Below are 15397 nucleotides of genomic sequence, written 5' to 3' on the forward strand. Positions count from 1 at the left end.
AAAATACCGTATTGAAGAGGCAAACCAGAGATGTTACAAATATAAATTTTAATCTGTTACAGCACTTTTAAAGACTTCAGCAGTGCAGTGTCCGGTTTCCAAAGGGAGTCACAGCAGATGTCTGGGAACTGTGAGAATGGAGCAGGCACACAGTGATGCTTCCTCGGTGCGCTTGACTGTCTCACTAGCATTTTCTGACCCAGAAGCTGTTCTTAGAAATAATGAAATCAAGGCAAATTTGTGTTCATTCATTTGCCTGATCATTTTCCTGAACTGTATTTCAGGAATATTTTCCAAATAAGCGCAAACACATTTCAAGAAAATAGTACAGGAAAATTATTCATATTGAATTCAGTTATTAGAAATAGATTCTAAAAAGGTGTTTTTTATTTATTGGAATTTATTCTTGTTTATTTACAAATGAGTTTCTGGAGAGTCAAATTTAACATTTTTAGAATCCAAATGTGTAGCCCAATTTACTCAAAAGGACTTTGAAAAATCTGCTTTAAAAATGTTGACCAGGATAGTACTGAAAGCCTGATGAGAGAAAATGACATTTGATGACAGGGCTTGGTATGCTTAGAAATACTTCTGTTATTAAAGTTGCCCTAGTGCCAACCACTCCTACACTGCTCATTTGTGTGACACACTGGCCATCACAACACACAGGAAAGATCAGAGATTACATGCAATAGCTCCAGTCCCTTCCTTGTCAGACAAGGATCTCCCAGCATCTACTATTACCCTATTGTGGTTTATTCTTGCAAGCCCATTTCCTCTTTCCTCTCCATTAAAACCCCTTTCCAAACTCCTCACTTTGAAATGTCATCTTTTTACATCTCTGCAATGTTAGACAACGTTCAGCATTATTCTTAAGGAAAATAGTTGATGCCAAGAAAGGAAATGGGCAGTTAACATTTTGGGATGTTCATGGCAATTTATTGCTAGCTTTCACAGGGTAAGGAATCATTTGTTTGCTTTGCTCTTGACAGAGCACAAAAAAAAACCATCTTTAATTCAGTGAAAACTCACGATAATACCTCATTACTATGAAATTCAGATGCTGATAGTCTCAGTAGAGCATGTGCAACAGCCAAAGGAGTTCCTGGGGACTGATGTCACAGTGCTCCATGAGTTAATATTGGGATGTCCACAGCTGCCTTCAGACATTTTTCACGTCAATGAAGAGATGTAGAAACTGAAGGCCAGTTTCCAAGTATTTGGAGGAGACGCCATTTGAGGGAGGCAAAAGGCATCTTTACTCTTTCTTTTCACTTCTCATTTTTTCTTTCCAGGAGAAGAAGATAATATGTATGTGATGTAATCTTAAAAAATCCATACTACTGTCATTTGACATTTGTCATTTTAGAAGTGAAAAGGAAAAATAATCTTAAAGGTTCCTGCTTTGTTTTTAAATTATGACTTTGAAATAAGAAGGTATGTGAAATAAGTAGGTATGTGGTATGATCTGCTCTTGTGTGTTATGTGCTGCATTACTGAAGTGCTACTGTAAGGTAGTAGATGATCCTTTTTCTCTTAGGTTTTGATGTTGACCATCCTTTCAGTTGCTGTATTTGTTATGCAAACACCAGAAAATAGTGTTGAATGGCATTCACAAATATTTCTTGTTTACTTTTACAGGTTATTGAATCCCTAGGGATTATTATATATAAAGCCTTGGACTATGGCTTGAAGGACAATGAAGAGCGGGAATTAAGTCCTCCACTGGAGCAGCTGATAGACCACATGACCAACACCACAGAAACCGACGGGAGTCGAGATGAGGGATACGATGCGCTGGATGAGGGGGTGGAGGATGATGACGATGATGACAAAGAGGAAGTTGAGGCTATTCATTCCTATAAGGATGTCATGAAGGTACACCAATAGGCAGATTATATGGGTATTCCACTGTCCTTATCAGTGAGAAAATCATCTGTTTTCTGTGTTCTTGTCCAGTTTCATACTAGCTGTATTGTTTTTTGCTTTCTGATTTTTCTGATTCTTTAAAAAATCTTTGCTTGCAAAAATGACATGCAGTAGTATTTCATTTTGACAGTAAGACACAGCAAGACCACGATAACTTTAGTGTTTGCCATTCATATCATGTTCTGATTTCATCTCTGTGTTGGATACTGAGCCTTCTGGTGTAACATCTATTACTCTGTGTATGTTTGGTTACTTCACAGGTTGTTTTAATTTTCTCACCTTTTTATTAGTGCAGTGCTGCTTCAATGATTCTTCATCAGTTTCCTCCTTTGTTTCCCTTCTGTACTGAAGCAGAAGACTGCTTTTATAAGTGTAGCTTATTTGTAAGGAGTGAGTCAATATACACTACTTCACTGATGATAATTCCGATTCTGATTCTTGACCTGACTTGCGAGATTTAGAAACACAGTTTAGGAATTTTAATTGCAACAGGTTCCTCAGTATTATCTGGTCTACCATGAACAATGATTTAGAAGCTTTTAATCCTCTGTTTCCTATAGAGTAGTCTTCAGTACAAATTTTAGAGTCTCTAGTAGAGGCAAAGATGTTAATAAGCATGTTAAATGTGGATTGAACATTGTATGTTGCTTGTTCTCAAGTGCAACTCATATCTTGTCAGAAGGATGAGAAGCTCAGCATTTCACAGAAATTAAGAGAGTGGAACAGAACATCCTGGATAGCACATAAGGATATATTAGTATGCAGAAAAAAGACTCCTCCAAAACTTAGTGCTTTTAATGGGCTGACAGTAAAGAGGAAAGCTCTCAGGAGGCTAGGATGGGAATAGCTTTTGTTTGAGATGCTTTTGAACATGTAGTTAAATTGGTGGTGTTATTTGGAAAAGTAGCATTGACAACCACTCCTTGTAAACTTAGTTAAAATTCACAGCGTGTTCCCATTTGCCAATTTTCTGGAGCATTTACATCCCCTTGTTCCTGCTTTTCCCCACGACAGGGCTCTACACACCTCACTGCAATCCACTTACCAACCCAGCACAGTGACTTCTATACATGTTTGTGTGTACTGCCCTGACCAGGGCACCTCCTTTTCCTCCCTTAAGCATAAATAATGCTAAATTCTTAAAGCCTCCTTTTTTCTCTCTCAGAGAAGCAATGAAGGTCAGAGGGACCAATGAAGGGAGCAGCTGAAGGGGTGGCCAGGCTGGATGGCACACTCTCACCTTCAAGCCCCTTGCCTCTGAGGCTTTCTGAGCTAATGCCCTGGCAGCAGGAGGAAGTGAGGGCTGCTTTTCTCTCCTTGCTGCCAGGTGACTTCCTTGTGCATGGCCATCAGCAGCAAAGGCATGGAGGAGCAACCTGCTAAGCTGCTGTAGGAGCTACTCCAAACAGTATGATTTTATGTCCACACTGTACAGGGTAGATGCAATCAATACATGCTCTTTCCCTCCAGTTTGGTACAAATGCCGTGAAGTGGTGGAACAATCAAAGCTGGGTTACTAGAGGGAGAGACACCTGTATATGCAGAGCTGAGGGCAGAGAGGTTTGTAGGCATGATTATTTTGCACATTCTTTACTAAAAGTCTGAATTCTTCAGCTTCTCTGAAATCTTTCAGTTACACTGGTACACATGCCTGGAACTCAGAGGGCATAAGAAAATGTTTGGTCAGTCTTCAACCAAAAAGGCTGCTGAGTGGTGGACTTTCTGTTTTGGCTTTGTTAATGCATATCTCTTCTGGCTTGAGGTATCTGCATACTTATGTGTTTTAAAATCAGCATCTTAACTTGTATTATTTTTTGCTTATCTACTTATTTTTATTCTGGAAATGTACTGCTTTTGTGATATCACTTTAATGAGCTGAATGAACTTCAGCTGTCAGTTCTACATCATCCTAACTTCAGCTCCCTCAGAATTCTCTTTTGTTGCTGTTGTTGCTTTCACCTAAGTTATTTGCTGCAGGCTTAACTCTGTGACTTGCCTTTATTACTCTGCGTCATTAATGCATTGACAGTACTAGAACAGCATTATCATTCTTGTCATTTTTTACATTTGTGCAAGTTTGTGATATTCTTTTTTTTTTTACTTCAAACCTTTTCAAGGATAAGGCCATGTTTTGGATGTGACTTTTTTTTCCCCTCCAGCGCTAAGCCACATTGCAGGCTACACCCTAATTTACCTACGGACTGTTGCACAACAGTAGTGTGTGGTCTTGTGACCATAAGGCATCATTATTGTAATTCTCTCCTAGCTAGACTCACTGTGAAGCTTTCTCCTCTGCAATTTGTAGTGAATGCTGAAGCAGGTTTGCTTGTTGAATTAAGCAACAATAATTTTTGCCTACCCTGCATTCTTCAAATCGCAAGCTTGAAAAATAATGGAGGTGGGCTGCATGATACTTGTATCGATTTTTACAGTTTTTAACTATATAGTCTCCAGTGTGCACATGATTTTGTCCTTGAAATGGGATTATGTGTTTCATCTTTCTCCAAAAAGTGTCATTGAATTGCAGAATCATTAAGTTGGAAGAGACCTCTGAGGTTATCAAGTCCAACCATCAACCAACTCGTCACCACCATGCCCACTAACCCATGTCCCTCAGTGCAACATCAGCTTGTTTCTTGAAGTCCTGCAGGGACAGTGACTCCACCACTTCCCTAGGCAGCCTGTGCCAGTGCCTCACCACTTTCTACCCCAGTTACCTAGGAGAAGAGACCGACTCGCAGCTCACTACTACATCCTCCTGTCAGGTAGTCATAGAGAGTGATAAGGTCTCCTCTCAGCCTCTTCTTCTCCAGACTGAACAATCCCAGTTCCTTTAGCTGCTCCTTATAAGACTTGTGTCTCAGATCCTTATTGTGAGGTTTGGTGTCTCTCTTACCACTAAGTCTGAATTTTCCTGTAGATTGTTAATGTGGGTGAGCCTGTATTGAGATTAAAACACAGAGATAGGTAATATATGTGTCAAGTTCTGCTGTAATCTAAACTAGGTAAGGTCAATCCTGAACCCACCCCTGATGTGGAAAATTCTGAGTAATGTGGTGGATATCTATACCCCAGAATTGGGAAAAGAGTTCTTAATAGCTCTGCCAAGGTCAGCGCTGGCAAAGCTGCTTTTTGGAGAAGACATAGATGGGCTTTTCTGCTGCATGTCTGTATGTTTGGCTGATCTGGCTTTTGATTTCCTTGGCAGGACCAACCTGCTATGTAGACTTGATCGACTGTTTTAAAGACTGTATCTGTGAAGAGAGGAGATACTATTTGCCACGTTTAACTTTTTTGACTTTGATATATTTCAGACCTGGTAGATCTGGTGCAAATGAAGGAAGAAATAGAGACAATAAGGACTGGATATTTTCAGGCAGCTGCTTTCTGTTTTTGAGGTACTCTTGCCTTTCCTTATCCATAGCATATGCACACAAGAAAGGCAGTGCCTGTTCACATATAGTATGGGAAATCCATATATCCTGGTTTATTACATACTATACAAGGACATACAGAATAGGCTAAAGGGGTCTGGAGTGCATCAGCTTTACATCACACATACAGCTTTGTGTCAACAGAGGATATATGCAGAGTGGGCCTGGCATGCCAGGAGGTGTGTTAGGCTTACTAAGGGTGTGGAGAGTCCTGTTGTGGCACCTTTATCATGGCATGTGGCCCTCCCTGATATTGAAACAAGATGATGCATCAGCCTCTTCCAGATCATGCTCAAACTCTAATTCTCCTCCTAATCTTAGCATTATCTCACTCTTGAGCTCACAGATCTCTGCAGTCAGATGGTCTAATCCAGCATCACTTCTTACGTTAACCTGGAGGTGCTTTCTAAACTGCAGCTTAGCAACATCTGCTGCCCTGAGCCCCATCCCTAAACTCATTTCTAGTGCTGTTCTTTATTCTAGGTCAGCAACCTCTTCACGTTCCATATATGAATAAAGCTCCATAAGCTTCCTTAATCCATTTGATACCAAGTTTTATTTTGTTCTGGTATTTGCTGGTATTGAGCTGCAATCCTAGTTCTAGCCCTGTCATTTCTTCCAGCTATGATGAGTTACTGCATTGTATATTTACTATAGATGAATTTGCTACTGACCATACTAGCTCCTAGTTTAATTCTTCTTCATAGAAGAGGTGCACCTTCAAGTTGGGACACAGACCTCTCTTTTACTATCTTTCTCTGTACATCTCTTACAAGACATGGAAGGAGGCACTGGTCTTCATGAACCAATATCCTACTCCTACTTATATTTTCAACCTGAAAGTAACTCAGCTTTTGCAGGAAACTGACCTGTCTGAGCCACACCTTCTGCCAGAGACAAATATAGGTGGGTGGCCCCAGGGTGCTCAGTGGCCTCTGGACCTGGGCCTCACTAAGAAATTGTTCTGAGGTAGTTCAATGACAATGTTGGTTAATTCTGACCAAAAATTAACTATCATGCAACTGCTGCTTCACAGAGATAAATTAGTGACCTAGGCCCCTTTGTAAACAACACTCTTAAGAAATCTCCATGCTAACCTTTTAATTTGCATGAAAGTTATTTATAGAGCAGCATGTTGTATTGTGTTATCATGCTATAACAAATGTAAACAACATTGCAGTATTTTATTGGTAGAAATTGATGTGTGTGCTTTGCTCATAAAAAAAGAGGAAGAGTAAGTTATGTTTCTGTGGGGGAAAAAAATCTCATAATGTAGCTATTTTACTCGTCCTGTAATCATTGGCATTGGTCTCTAAAATAAATTAGCCAATTTAGTTGATTCATATTTTGGTAGTTCAAGTGTGGACTGTCTACCCTCAGCTGGAAAGAATTGAAATTTACCGTGATGATACTGATCTGTTTTGTTTTCAGTACTCTGGTAGTACAGTTCAACTATCTATGGCATGTGTTGAGTATTCATGTAAAAGAAGAATATGTTCTGTTTCCATGCAATTACAGGTAGGATGAAAAGATCTACATTTTTTGGAGGCACCCTACTGAGTTTGAAGACATATGTTATTATCATGTATGTGGTACATATGAATGGTAATGTCTGAGAGGAACCAGAAAATGCAGTTAAAAGCAAATCTGGGTATTTTATGACAGTTTGGGGTGTTTATGACAGTTAATGAGTTTGTGTTACTGGAATTCAGAGGCCCATAATTGTACCTAGATCATTAAGTTAGAATAGGTAAGGTGCAGCTTTCTGCAAGTGTAATTCTGTTCAGAATTGGATTGGCTTTAGCAATTTTATATGAGCTTGCTGAATTGTATTTATGTGTCATTTCGAAAGAGGCAACTTGCAGCATAGCCTGTAACTCTCTGAAACTGAGTATTTTGGAACCTGACTGAGATGATAAGCAGTGCCCCAGTTGTCTGCTCATAACAAGTGATCAGCTCTCTTCCTTTGAATCCTGTTCTTAGCATACTCAAATGTCACATGCCAGTGTTTGTTTTTGTGGATTTTGTTTTAGAAAAAAAGATAATGTACATCTTTTGTGATGAGGGGAGAAGTTTAAATCAGTGGATTGGAAGTCCTTCTGTGCCGACTGAAAATTAATCATCATCTGTCTTTGAATTGTCAGTTGTACACACAGCCCTAATGCCTGAGACACTTTTTCTAATCGTGAGGAACTTCCTGAGCCAATTGTTGTGTTCTTGCAAGTGCCAATATCTAGTTTTTGTATCTCTTAAGTTTTGAGGGAGGCGAACTCTCCTTTGGGTAGTGATGTTTGCACTTGAACTCCTTATAATCTAGAAATAAACCCAAACCTCCCAGAATGATTTTGTAAACACTAGCCCCATGTCATTCTGGTGTGACGTGGAACCCCCTGGGGAGTTCGAGCCACCAAGAATGGACCTCTATGGTTGATGCTGATTGGAACAGGCAGGTGGCTTGTTTTGGCACACTCCTTGGCCAGAATCTTCACTGAAATCTTCATAGCAGAGTTTCTGGTCCTTGAACATCTTGGCCACCTCTCTTCTCTGTGCCACTTTACAGAAATTAGACCTCTGTGTTCAGCAGTGTAAAGTCCCAAGGGCTGTTGCCCAACCACCCATGTTCAGGTAGCTTAAAAGCATTCCCTTCTGGGCTCCTACCCTCCCAAAGCATGCTGACCTAGGGCACACCTTCTTGTGTCAGCTACTCCAGGTCTTCAGACAGATGCTGTGAAGGCTCAGAAGAGCAATTGCTCAGATTTAGTTAACAGAGGAATGTATGTATCTTGACAAAATAACATAAGTCCACAGACATTTTCTTATTTCTTCACCATTCTTTGAACTGACTCTGAGTAAATCTGCTATTTTTCTCTTGCCCAAATCTTGTATGTCACGGCTATTCATTCAAACTGTAGCATGTTTCTTCTGTCTGCTCTGTCACCTTGGCTGGGATCCACATCACCTATATTAGTCAAACATTCCCAAAAGGTTTTTGTTTTGGTCTTTAACTCAGAAAGTCAGCTTCTTACTCTGTTTTGCTGTAAAGCCCCTTAAACATTTGTACTGGCACAACCAAAGGACTGTCCAAGTAAACTGTACTTTGGGCTGAGTCATGGCAGAAGTCAGTAGGTAGCTCCTGTGCTCCATGGGCCCAGGGAGCAGAACTGAGGACAGAACGTGAAGAAAAAAGCAGAAGCATCTCTGCATGTTTCAGTCTTTGTCATGTATACGCTACAGCAATGTGTCGATTTTAAAATAAAATCATATAACAGTAATACCATAGTTTTGATACAGAGGGCTTTATAAACGTCTGCAAAGGAAACAGATGTATGACAGCTGAGAACTCTGCAAGTAAAAGATAAATATTAAGTCACAATTTTGTACTGATCACAATTTCTAGGTTTTTTTCTGATTTTTCATAGAAGTACATTATACCAAACATGCATGTGATGAGGCTGTCTTGCAGGATTTTGATCTTTCCATTAAAAAAAAAAAAGTGATATTTTTTCCTTTCTTTAATTACTATTACACTTACACTATTACACTAGAGCACTTAAAACATCCCTTGCATCAGCATATGCTTAGGTGGGTTGAGGTGTCCAGGTTGGGACATAAAACCAAGTTACCTTTTCTGTGGCAATTTTTCTTTCCCATTATGGCTCATAGTAATGCATCTACACTGGTTAAAAAAACCCTGTACCGATAATTCACATAATTATACTGGTATAACCTGTCTAAGATCTAAAATAGTCTGAGGATTCCAAGGAGTTATCCAACAAAAACAGGAAACACAGATTGGGTGTTCAGATAATTTTTATATGTTGGTAGGTTAGAATAAGTCTGAAATGTGTGTGTGGCCTTTTAGCATCTGAAAGAAGCAGAGCTGGGCATGGACTTCTCCTCTGTTTTATGTTGCAATTACTGTAAATAGTTTATATGTGGGTGCAAATGAAGTTCCAATTTTTAGTGGAGGTGGAAGGATTTTTTAGTGGTAATAGTGTCCCTACTGTGTAAAAGGCACAATTTGCTGCAAAAAACCTCTGGATTTCTCTTTAAAAATAGAAATATCTAAAATGTGCAAAGCAATCTGTCAGAGATAACACATCAGAATATAAGCTTTAATCTGAATTCTCAAAGAATGTGTGTTATCCAATGCTGCCTAAAATAGACTCTGGAGGCTAAAATAGATCAATGAGTGTTTACTTTTATGAGGTATATTTTGTTTGATCGAATTATTTTGAAATTCTAACTAATGGTTTGGAATCAGGGTAATAGTTAGTCAATTATCACAGAGCCACTGTACTGATCCATACAAAATAGAAAAAAAAAAAAACAGAGTAGAGATGCCATTAATTACCAAAGTGTCCTGAATCTCCCCTGCTCTGTGGAGGAGCTCTGGCAACTGGCCAAGCAGTGCAGGCTGGCAATGCAAGCTGTGCACTGCGGCCCTGATCTGCCTTTCATCAGCTTGCATATGCCTCCCTTCTCCAGGTACTGAAACCGATAGGAGCACAGAAGGCCACAGTGGATTTCTCCGATTCACTGTCAGCATAGTAAAGGCAGTAGATCTGCTCAGAAAGATTGGCTAGGACAGCAGCTTGTCTTGCTTCAGGATTTGGCAGAGGTTCATCGTTCTTAGAATCTTGTTTCTACCCATGTAGATTTTGCAATCTTGGATTTCCAGTGTTATAGCTAGCTTTTAGCTTTTAAGTTTACTGACTTCTTCCACTGCTTTAAAAAATGTACAGAAATGCTGGATGTTTTAATGCAGATTCACGTGGCATCTTCGTTTTGTATCTGTAGGACACGAGTTGTCTTTGAATTCCACGTAACGTCCTAGGGAATATTCCCGGTACCTTATCAGTACTGCTTGTACCATTTACATTATATGTGTGATATATGTCTTAGTAGACTAACATGTTAAGGATGGCATACAGAATTGCTGCATACAACTCTCTCATACCATGTTACATGTTGAAAATTCCCAGTGGATGCACTTGCAGACCATATTCAAACCAGCAGATAAACTTGTTTCTGCTGTTTTAAGTTGTCTGTACAGAGCTCGTGATTGAAAGGGGCAGGGTGAATGTTGTAGCCATAATACTCTAAGGTCATTAGAGAAGCAGGATTTATGGGGGGAGGAACTAATTAGGCCTACTGACTTTTCCAGATGAAAACATCTCGGCCCTTCCAGACTGAAATAAAGATGCCAATGGCAGAGTCTCCAAGCATGGTCTGTTATAAATTTTCAAGTCTGTCTTCTGTGAGGTATTTCAGCCTCACCCCATGCTGGAGACATGTCAAGAAGAAAGGTGCCAGCTGAAGCTTTACCTTTTCCCATTCTTGTAAGGACACAAATGACTGAGTTTGAGGATGCTCAGAAGTTTTTCATGTGGGTATCTCAGTTGTAAATTTTGCTAATATGGAGTCACATGGAGGATAACTTAATTGCACTGTCAAAAAAATGGAAGCAGCATAGTTGCTACTTAATTCCTTATAGAGGCATATTGTATATGGGACCAATATGGGAAAAATGAAGAAACTGAGCAGGGGCCCTTTAATTAAACCACTGTGATTGCCTTGCTTTTGAATTATTCAAGAGGGAGCCTCCTGCTTGAGGCAAAGTTCCTTTTGGTGAATTCATTTCAGTACTGGTAACAGTATTAAAAGAAATGAAACATTTGGAGGAAAGTTGTTTGAATTGACTTAAAAGTACCACTAATTTTCCAAAACAATAATCTCTCTGTTTGAGCTAGATGATTGTTTTAATATGCTCTTGATTACTGTGTTATCATGATGCTATTTTCTATTCCCCTTTTGCTTAGAGTACTGTTGCATGTAGTATTTTAGAAAAAAATATTTAAGTGAGATAAGGCCATTTGATACAAAGAAATAAATTGTATTAGATTATAGGCCCTTGGAGATCCGAATCTAGAAGTTAGAATATCATATTTATCTCAAAGATTGGTCTCGGAGATGGGGAATGTTATGCATTTCTTAATTAGAGGAACTTTACAGTAGGTTTTTGTTTAAAAAATGTAGTTGCAACATCCTTAAATAGTATTGTAAGTGGAATAGTCTCACAGGGTGGCTCTCAGAAGACTATTATCTACAAGATGCATGGCCCAAAGTCTATTTTAAATGATTAATAAATATCTTTAATGAATTACCACAATGAGAAAAGCAGGGTTTTTTTTTTTTTTTTTGGTGATTATTTTAGTGAATTTCTTAAATAAATTTTCACTTTGCCTTGCTATATTGCTTGGGCTGTGCAATCTCAAAGATTGTGCATCTCTGCAGATGAATTTTGAATGCTTTGGTGTACAAAATTATTTGAACATTTTCATCTAGTAGCCTTGCTAATAACTTATTAACTTATGCAGCTAAAGAAAATGGTCCCAAGAGATAAACTCCTTGACTATAATAAGTTTGGCAGAGTACTTACTGAAGAGAAGATGTAGATTAGCCTGGAAGCCTCATGAAGGCAGCAGGCATGGGAATTCAGGGGTTTTGCATGGGGAGGTACAGTGAACTGGCAGAGATGAGGAGCATCCATCACTACTTGTTGTCTGGTATACTCAAAACAATCACTAAGGATTTAGGTGATTGGCCTGGGCAGAGGGCACAGTGCTCATGCTGAGAGAAACCAGATGCATGTGGAAGCAATGCTTCATGCTCAGCTCTGAGTTTGCCTTGTTTATAGCCTATAAAGGGGACACTTACAAGCTCGGTTGGATGGAAAACAGAGTTGCTTTTTATGTCTTTTTCCTGAGAACAAAACCCTTTGTTTTATTTATATATTTGCTTCTGGGAGAAAGAGGATGGAAACTTGATTTTAAATGCTAAATAAACAAGGAGTTTGTTTTATTGTTTTTGAATTCCTGGTGGCAAGGAAGAGCAAAATACTTGGGGCGATCTAAGCCAAAACAGAGAACTATGCTTTTTACCTGCCTTTTGCTTAGGGCAAAACAAGCTTGGAGCCCAGACAAGAAGGTCATAATGAGTAATTGTATTTACTTTTCCTTTTTGACATGCCTAAGTTTCTGGAGATGAACAGTAAGACTGACACTTGCTTTAATGAGGTGAGAACTCCTTGCTAAAGAGATAAAACCCAAGTCTTTTTATGAACTGTTGCCTTCTAATGAATTTACAATTGATTGGTATACTATATTGTACTGTGTGTTACAAGTCCCTGTATTTGTATTTATTTGCACGCAGGTAGATGTCAAGTATCACTGACCTGAATCCACTAAAATCGAAAGATAATTGAAAACACGGCAGCACTGGGGCAGAGAGAAGCTATAGTGTTTGGTTGTTTTTTTTTGTTTGTTTGTTTTTTCAAAAAAAAGCTTTCACTTCTGTGGTAGCATGTAATATTATAAAGCATATGAAAAACCTCTGAAGTTCAGGAGAGTATTAGTCAGCATGATTTATTAAGTCTTTTCATGTCTGGACAGAGGAATCTTGTCACAGTAGAAATATTTTTAATGGCTCAAAGGTATAAAGTAGAAAACATGTTTTCCAGGCAGCACACAAAAATAGTCAGTAGCTTAATTTTTCTCTTCTGTTTGCATTTAATTTTTTGTAAACCTGTGTAGAAAGTAAAGGGATTTCTGTACTTCAGCCTATTCAAGAAACTAAATCTGGTTTGTGTAAATCCCTTTAATGTAATTTTAAAGCTGCTCTACACATGACAAGTGTTCAAATGAATTAGGTAGATGGACAGGTTTCATTAATTAAAGTGATCTCATTTGGTGTCTTAAAGAGTTGCCTTGGTTTTTTATTCTGGGCAATGTAATGGAGGTCAAATGTAGTCTTCTTTACTTTGAAATTAACCACTGTACTCATTTTAAATGTGTGATGTTAGTCGTCTTCACATTTGAATGTGTTGGTGAGAAAAGGAGGGAGTGTTTATTGCAATATGTTGTCCTGGTAACGGTGTTTCGTGCATTGAGAGCCAAGATACTTGGATTTTCCAATGAAGAATGTCTGCCATTTGCCAAAAGCACCCAGCTGCAGGGTGTCAGCTTCAGGAGAAACACTGAAATCTTCGTGCCAGAGCTTCTGGCTCTTGAATGTTGGCTTCCACTTTGGCCATTTTGGACTGGGGAGGCTCTGCCTACTGCTTATGCACTCTGTCAGTTATGGGGAACTTTCAAAACAGTTCCTAATAATCGTAAAATAGTTACAAATAATGTACCTCTGAATACCATGGGAATATATATATACATTTTTCCCCTCCCTGGGCCTGCTTTTGTCACAAGCAGTGGAGGAGGAGGAGGCACTATGGAAGCCGCCCTACTCTTTCCTGGTGGAAGACATGGCATTCCTCTGCCCACTTAGTCTAGTAGAGCAATCAGTTAAAGCAGGACAGTGTCTGTCATCTCCAGGACACTTCTCTCTGTAAAAAATGAAGATGGAGAGTCGTGTAATCTCACAGATATTAATCCTGCCTGGGTGCAGGGGAGCAAACTGCTGAGGTGAGTTAACTGGTCAGGTAACTAGGCCATCCATCCCCTTCTAATCTCTATTGTCTTATGTGCCTACCACAGTAACGTGATTAGTAATTTTCTTTACCATCTGGGCAGGTAAAGATAACCTCTCTCTGAGGTTAATTTAGCAACAGTTGAGGCCTTTTAATAAAGATTCTTTGAACAAGATGGTTTCTTGGCAGCTCTTTGCTGGTGTCCTGCGGAGTTTGAGGGAACTGGGACAGCCCCTTGTCTTCCTCCGCTCCCTATTTGCACTTGAAGTCTTCCTTCTTTTGGGACCCCAAAGTATATTTAATGATACTGGCAAAAAGTCCTGTGGAACCAATTCATTTGGGGATTCTTGACATGACAGTTATATTTTCAACTTTGCTGGCTGTAAGCTTTAGCACCTGTCAGTTTTACACTAGGCTCTTGTAGATGCGATGATCTGCTAAATTCAGCTTACAGCTGTCAACAAACTCCAATTTGGACAGTTTGCCAGCATCTTAGATTTGTTCTTCCATCCATCACAGTCAAGCCCTTCAGTACAAAGCTGATGCTAACCTGCCTTTCGTCTTGCCCAAGGTAGGAATGTTTGAAATAGATTCATGCATTTGCATCTTTGCTTATCTGTACTTTGCTCTTATTTATTCTTAAAATAGCTCCCTCAAGTTTTGTCCTTAAAAAATGTCTATGTCATGAAAAATGTCACTACAGAAAGAAGTTACTAATGAGAAACAATTGGTCTTTGACTGCATGCAGGAGAGTGCTCTTCTGTGATCACCACTTTGATAACCTTACTCTCTGTAGATTGAGATCATTACAGTATTAATTAGCTTCCAGAGATTCAATGCCTTTTTATATTTCTGCTTTGAAAGGAGTTGGTAAAAGTATCATTAAAAGGCATCTATTTCAATTGACATGGAGTAGATGCCGCTGCAAGTGCCAGTGGTTTTAAAGCTAACTTTGAAGTTGAAAAACTGAGCTTGAGAGTTCCTGCCTCACTTGCAGAGATATGTCTTTCATGATATGTAACTGAGAACAGGTAAATAATTATCTGTGGCACAGGTCCTTAGAATAGTTGGCACAAAAAGGTTTAATTATTTTGAGAGGTATGTTTGAAAACAAAGCATTCCTGCGCTGTTTAACTGCAGAACTAGGAAAGTAATTAGCCTCCCTCCATTTTCTCTTTTTCTCCTCAGATAGTATGATTTTGATGAAGAGGTAGCTCATAGCTGGGTTGTAGTGTGTGATTTTTTCCCCCTCTTAACTGTATTCTGCTAAGAACGTATCCATTTAACCATAGAACATGTTTGTTTCTATTAGACTCTTTCATGGATAAGGATGATAAGACTTACCTGATGTAGTTGAAATAATATCTGATTTAAAAACAAGGTAACGAGTTGGAAATACTCATCAAATACATTAAGTAGTGCCCTTTTTTTGAGTATACAAAGAAATTTCATTTCACAAAGAATGCTCAGTATTTTCAAGTGCAAATGCATTTTAAAAAATGTAACAAGCTTTGTTCAGTTTTTGCAGTCAGACATTGGCCAGTGCTTTGCT

The 15397-nt window shown here is 39.0% G+C and overlaps 1 protein-coding gene across 4 annotated transcripts in view; it reads left to right on the top strand.

The window, feature by feature from the left end:
- The window catches only part of SPIRE1 (spire type actin nucleation factor 1), a 125120-nt gene that overhangs the window by 51820 nt on the left and 57903 nt on the right, over window positions 1-15397 (top strand). For all 4 annotated transcript variants that reach the window (XM_090137348.1, XM_090137349.1, XM_090137347.1 and 1 more), the window contains exon 3: window positions 1642-1878. In XM_090137348.1, coding sequence (XP_089993474.1) covers window positions 1642-1878 — 237 coding nt within the window. The remainder of the gene's footprint in view (window positions 1-1641; window positions 1879-15397) is intronic.

This window comes from Phasianus colchicus, chromosome 3, assembly GCF_987193195.1.
Source record: "Phasianus colchicus chromosome 3, bPhaCol1.hap1.1, whole genome shotgun sequence".
In the NCBI taxonomy this organism is placed as follows: domain Eukaryota; kingdom Metazoa; phylum Chordata; class Aves; order Galliformes; family Phasianidae; genus Phasianus; species Phasianus colchicus.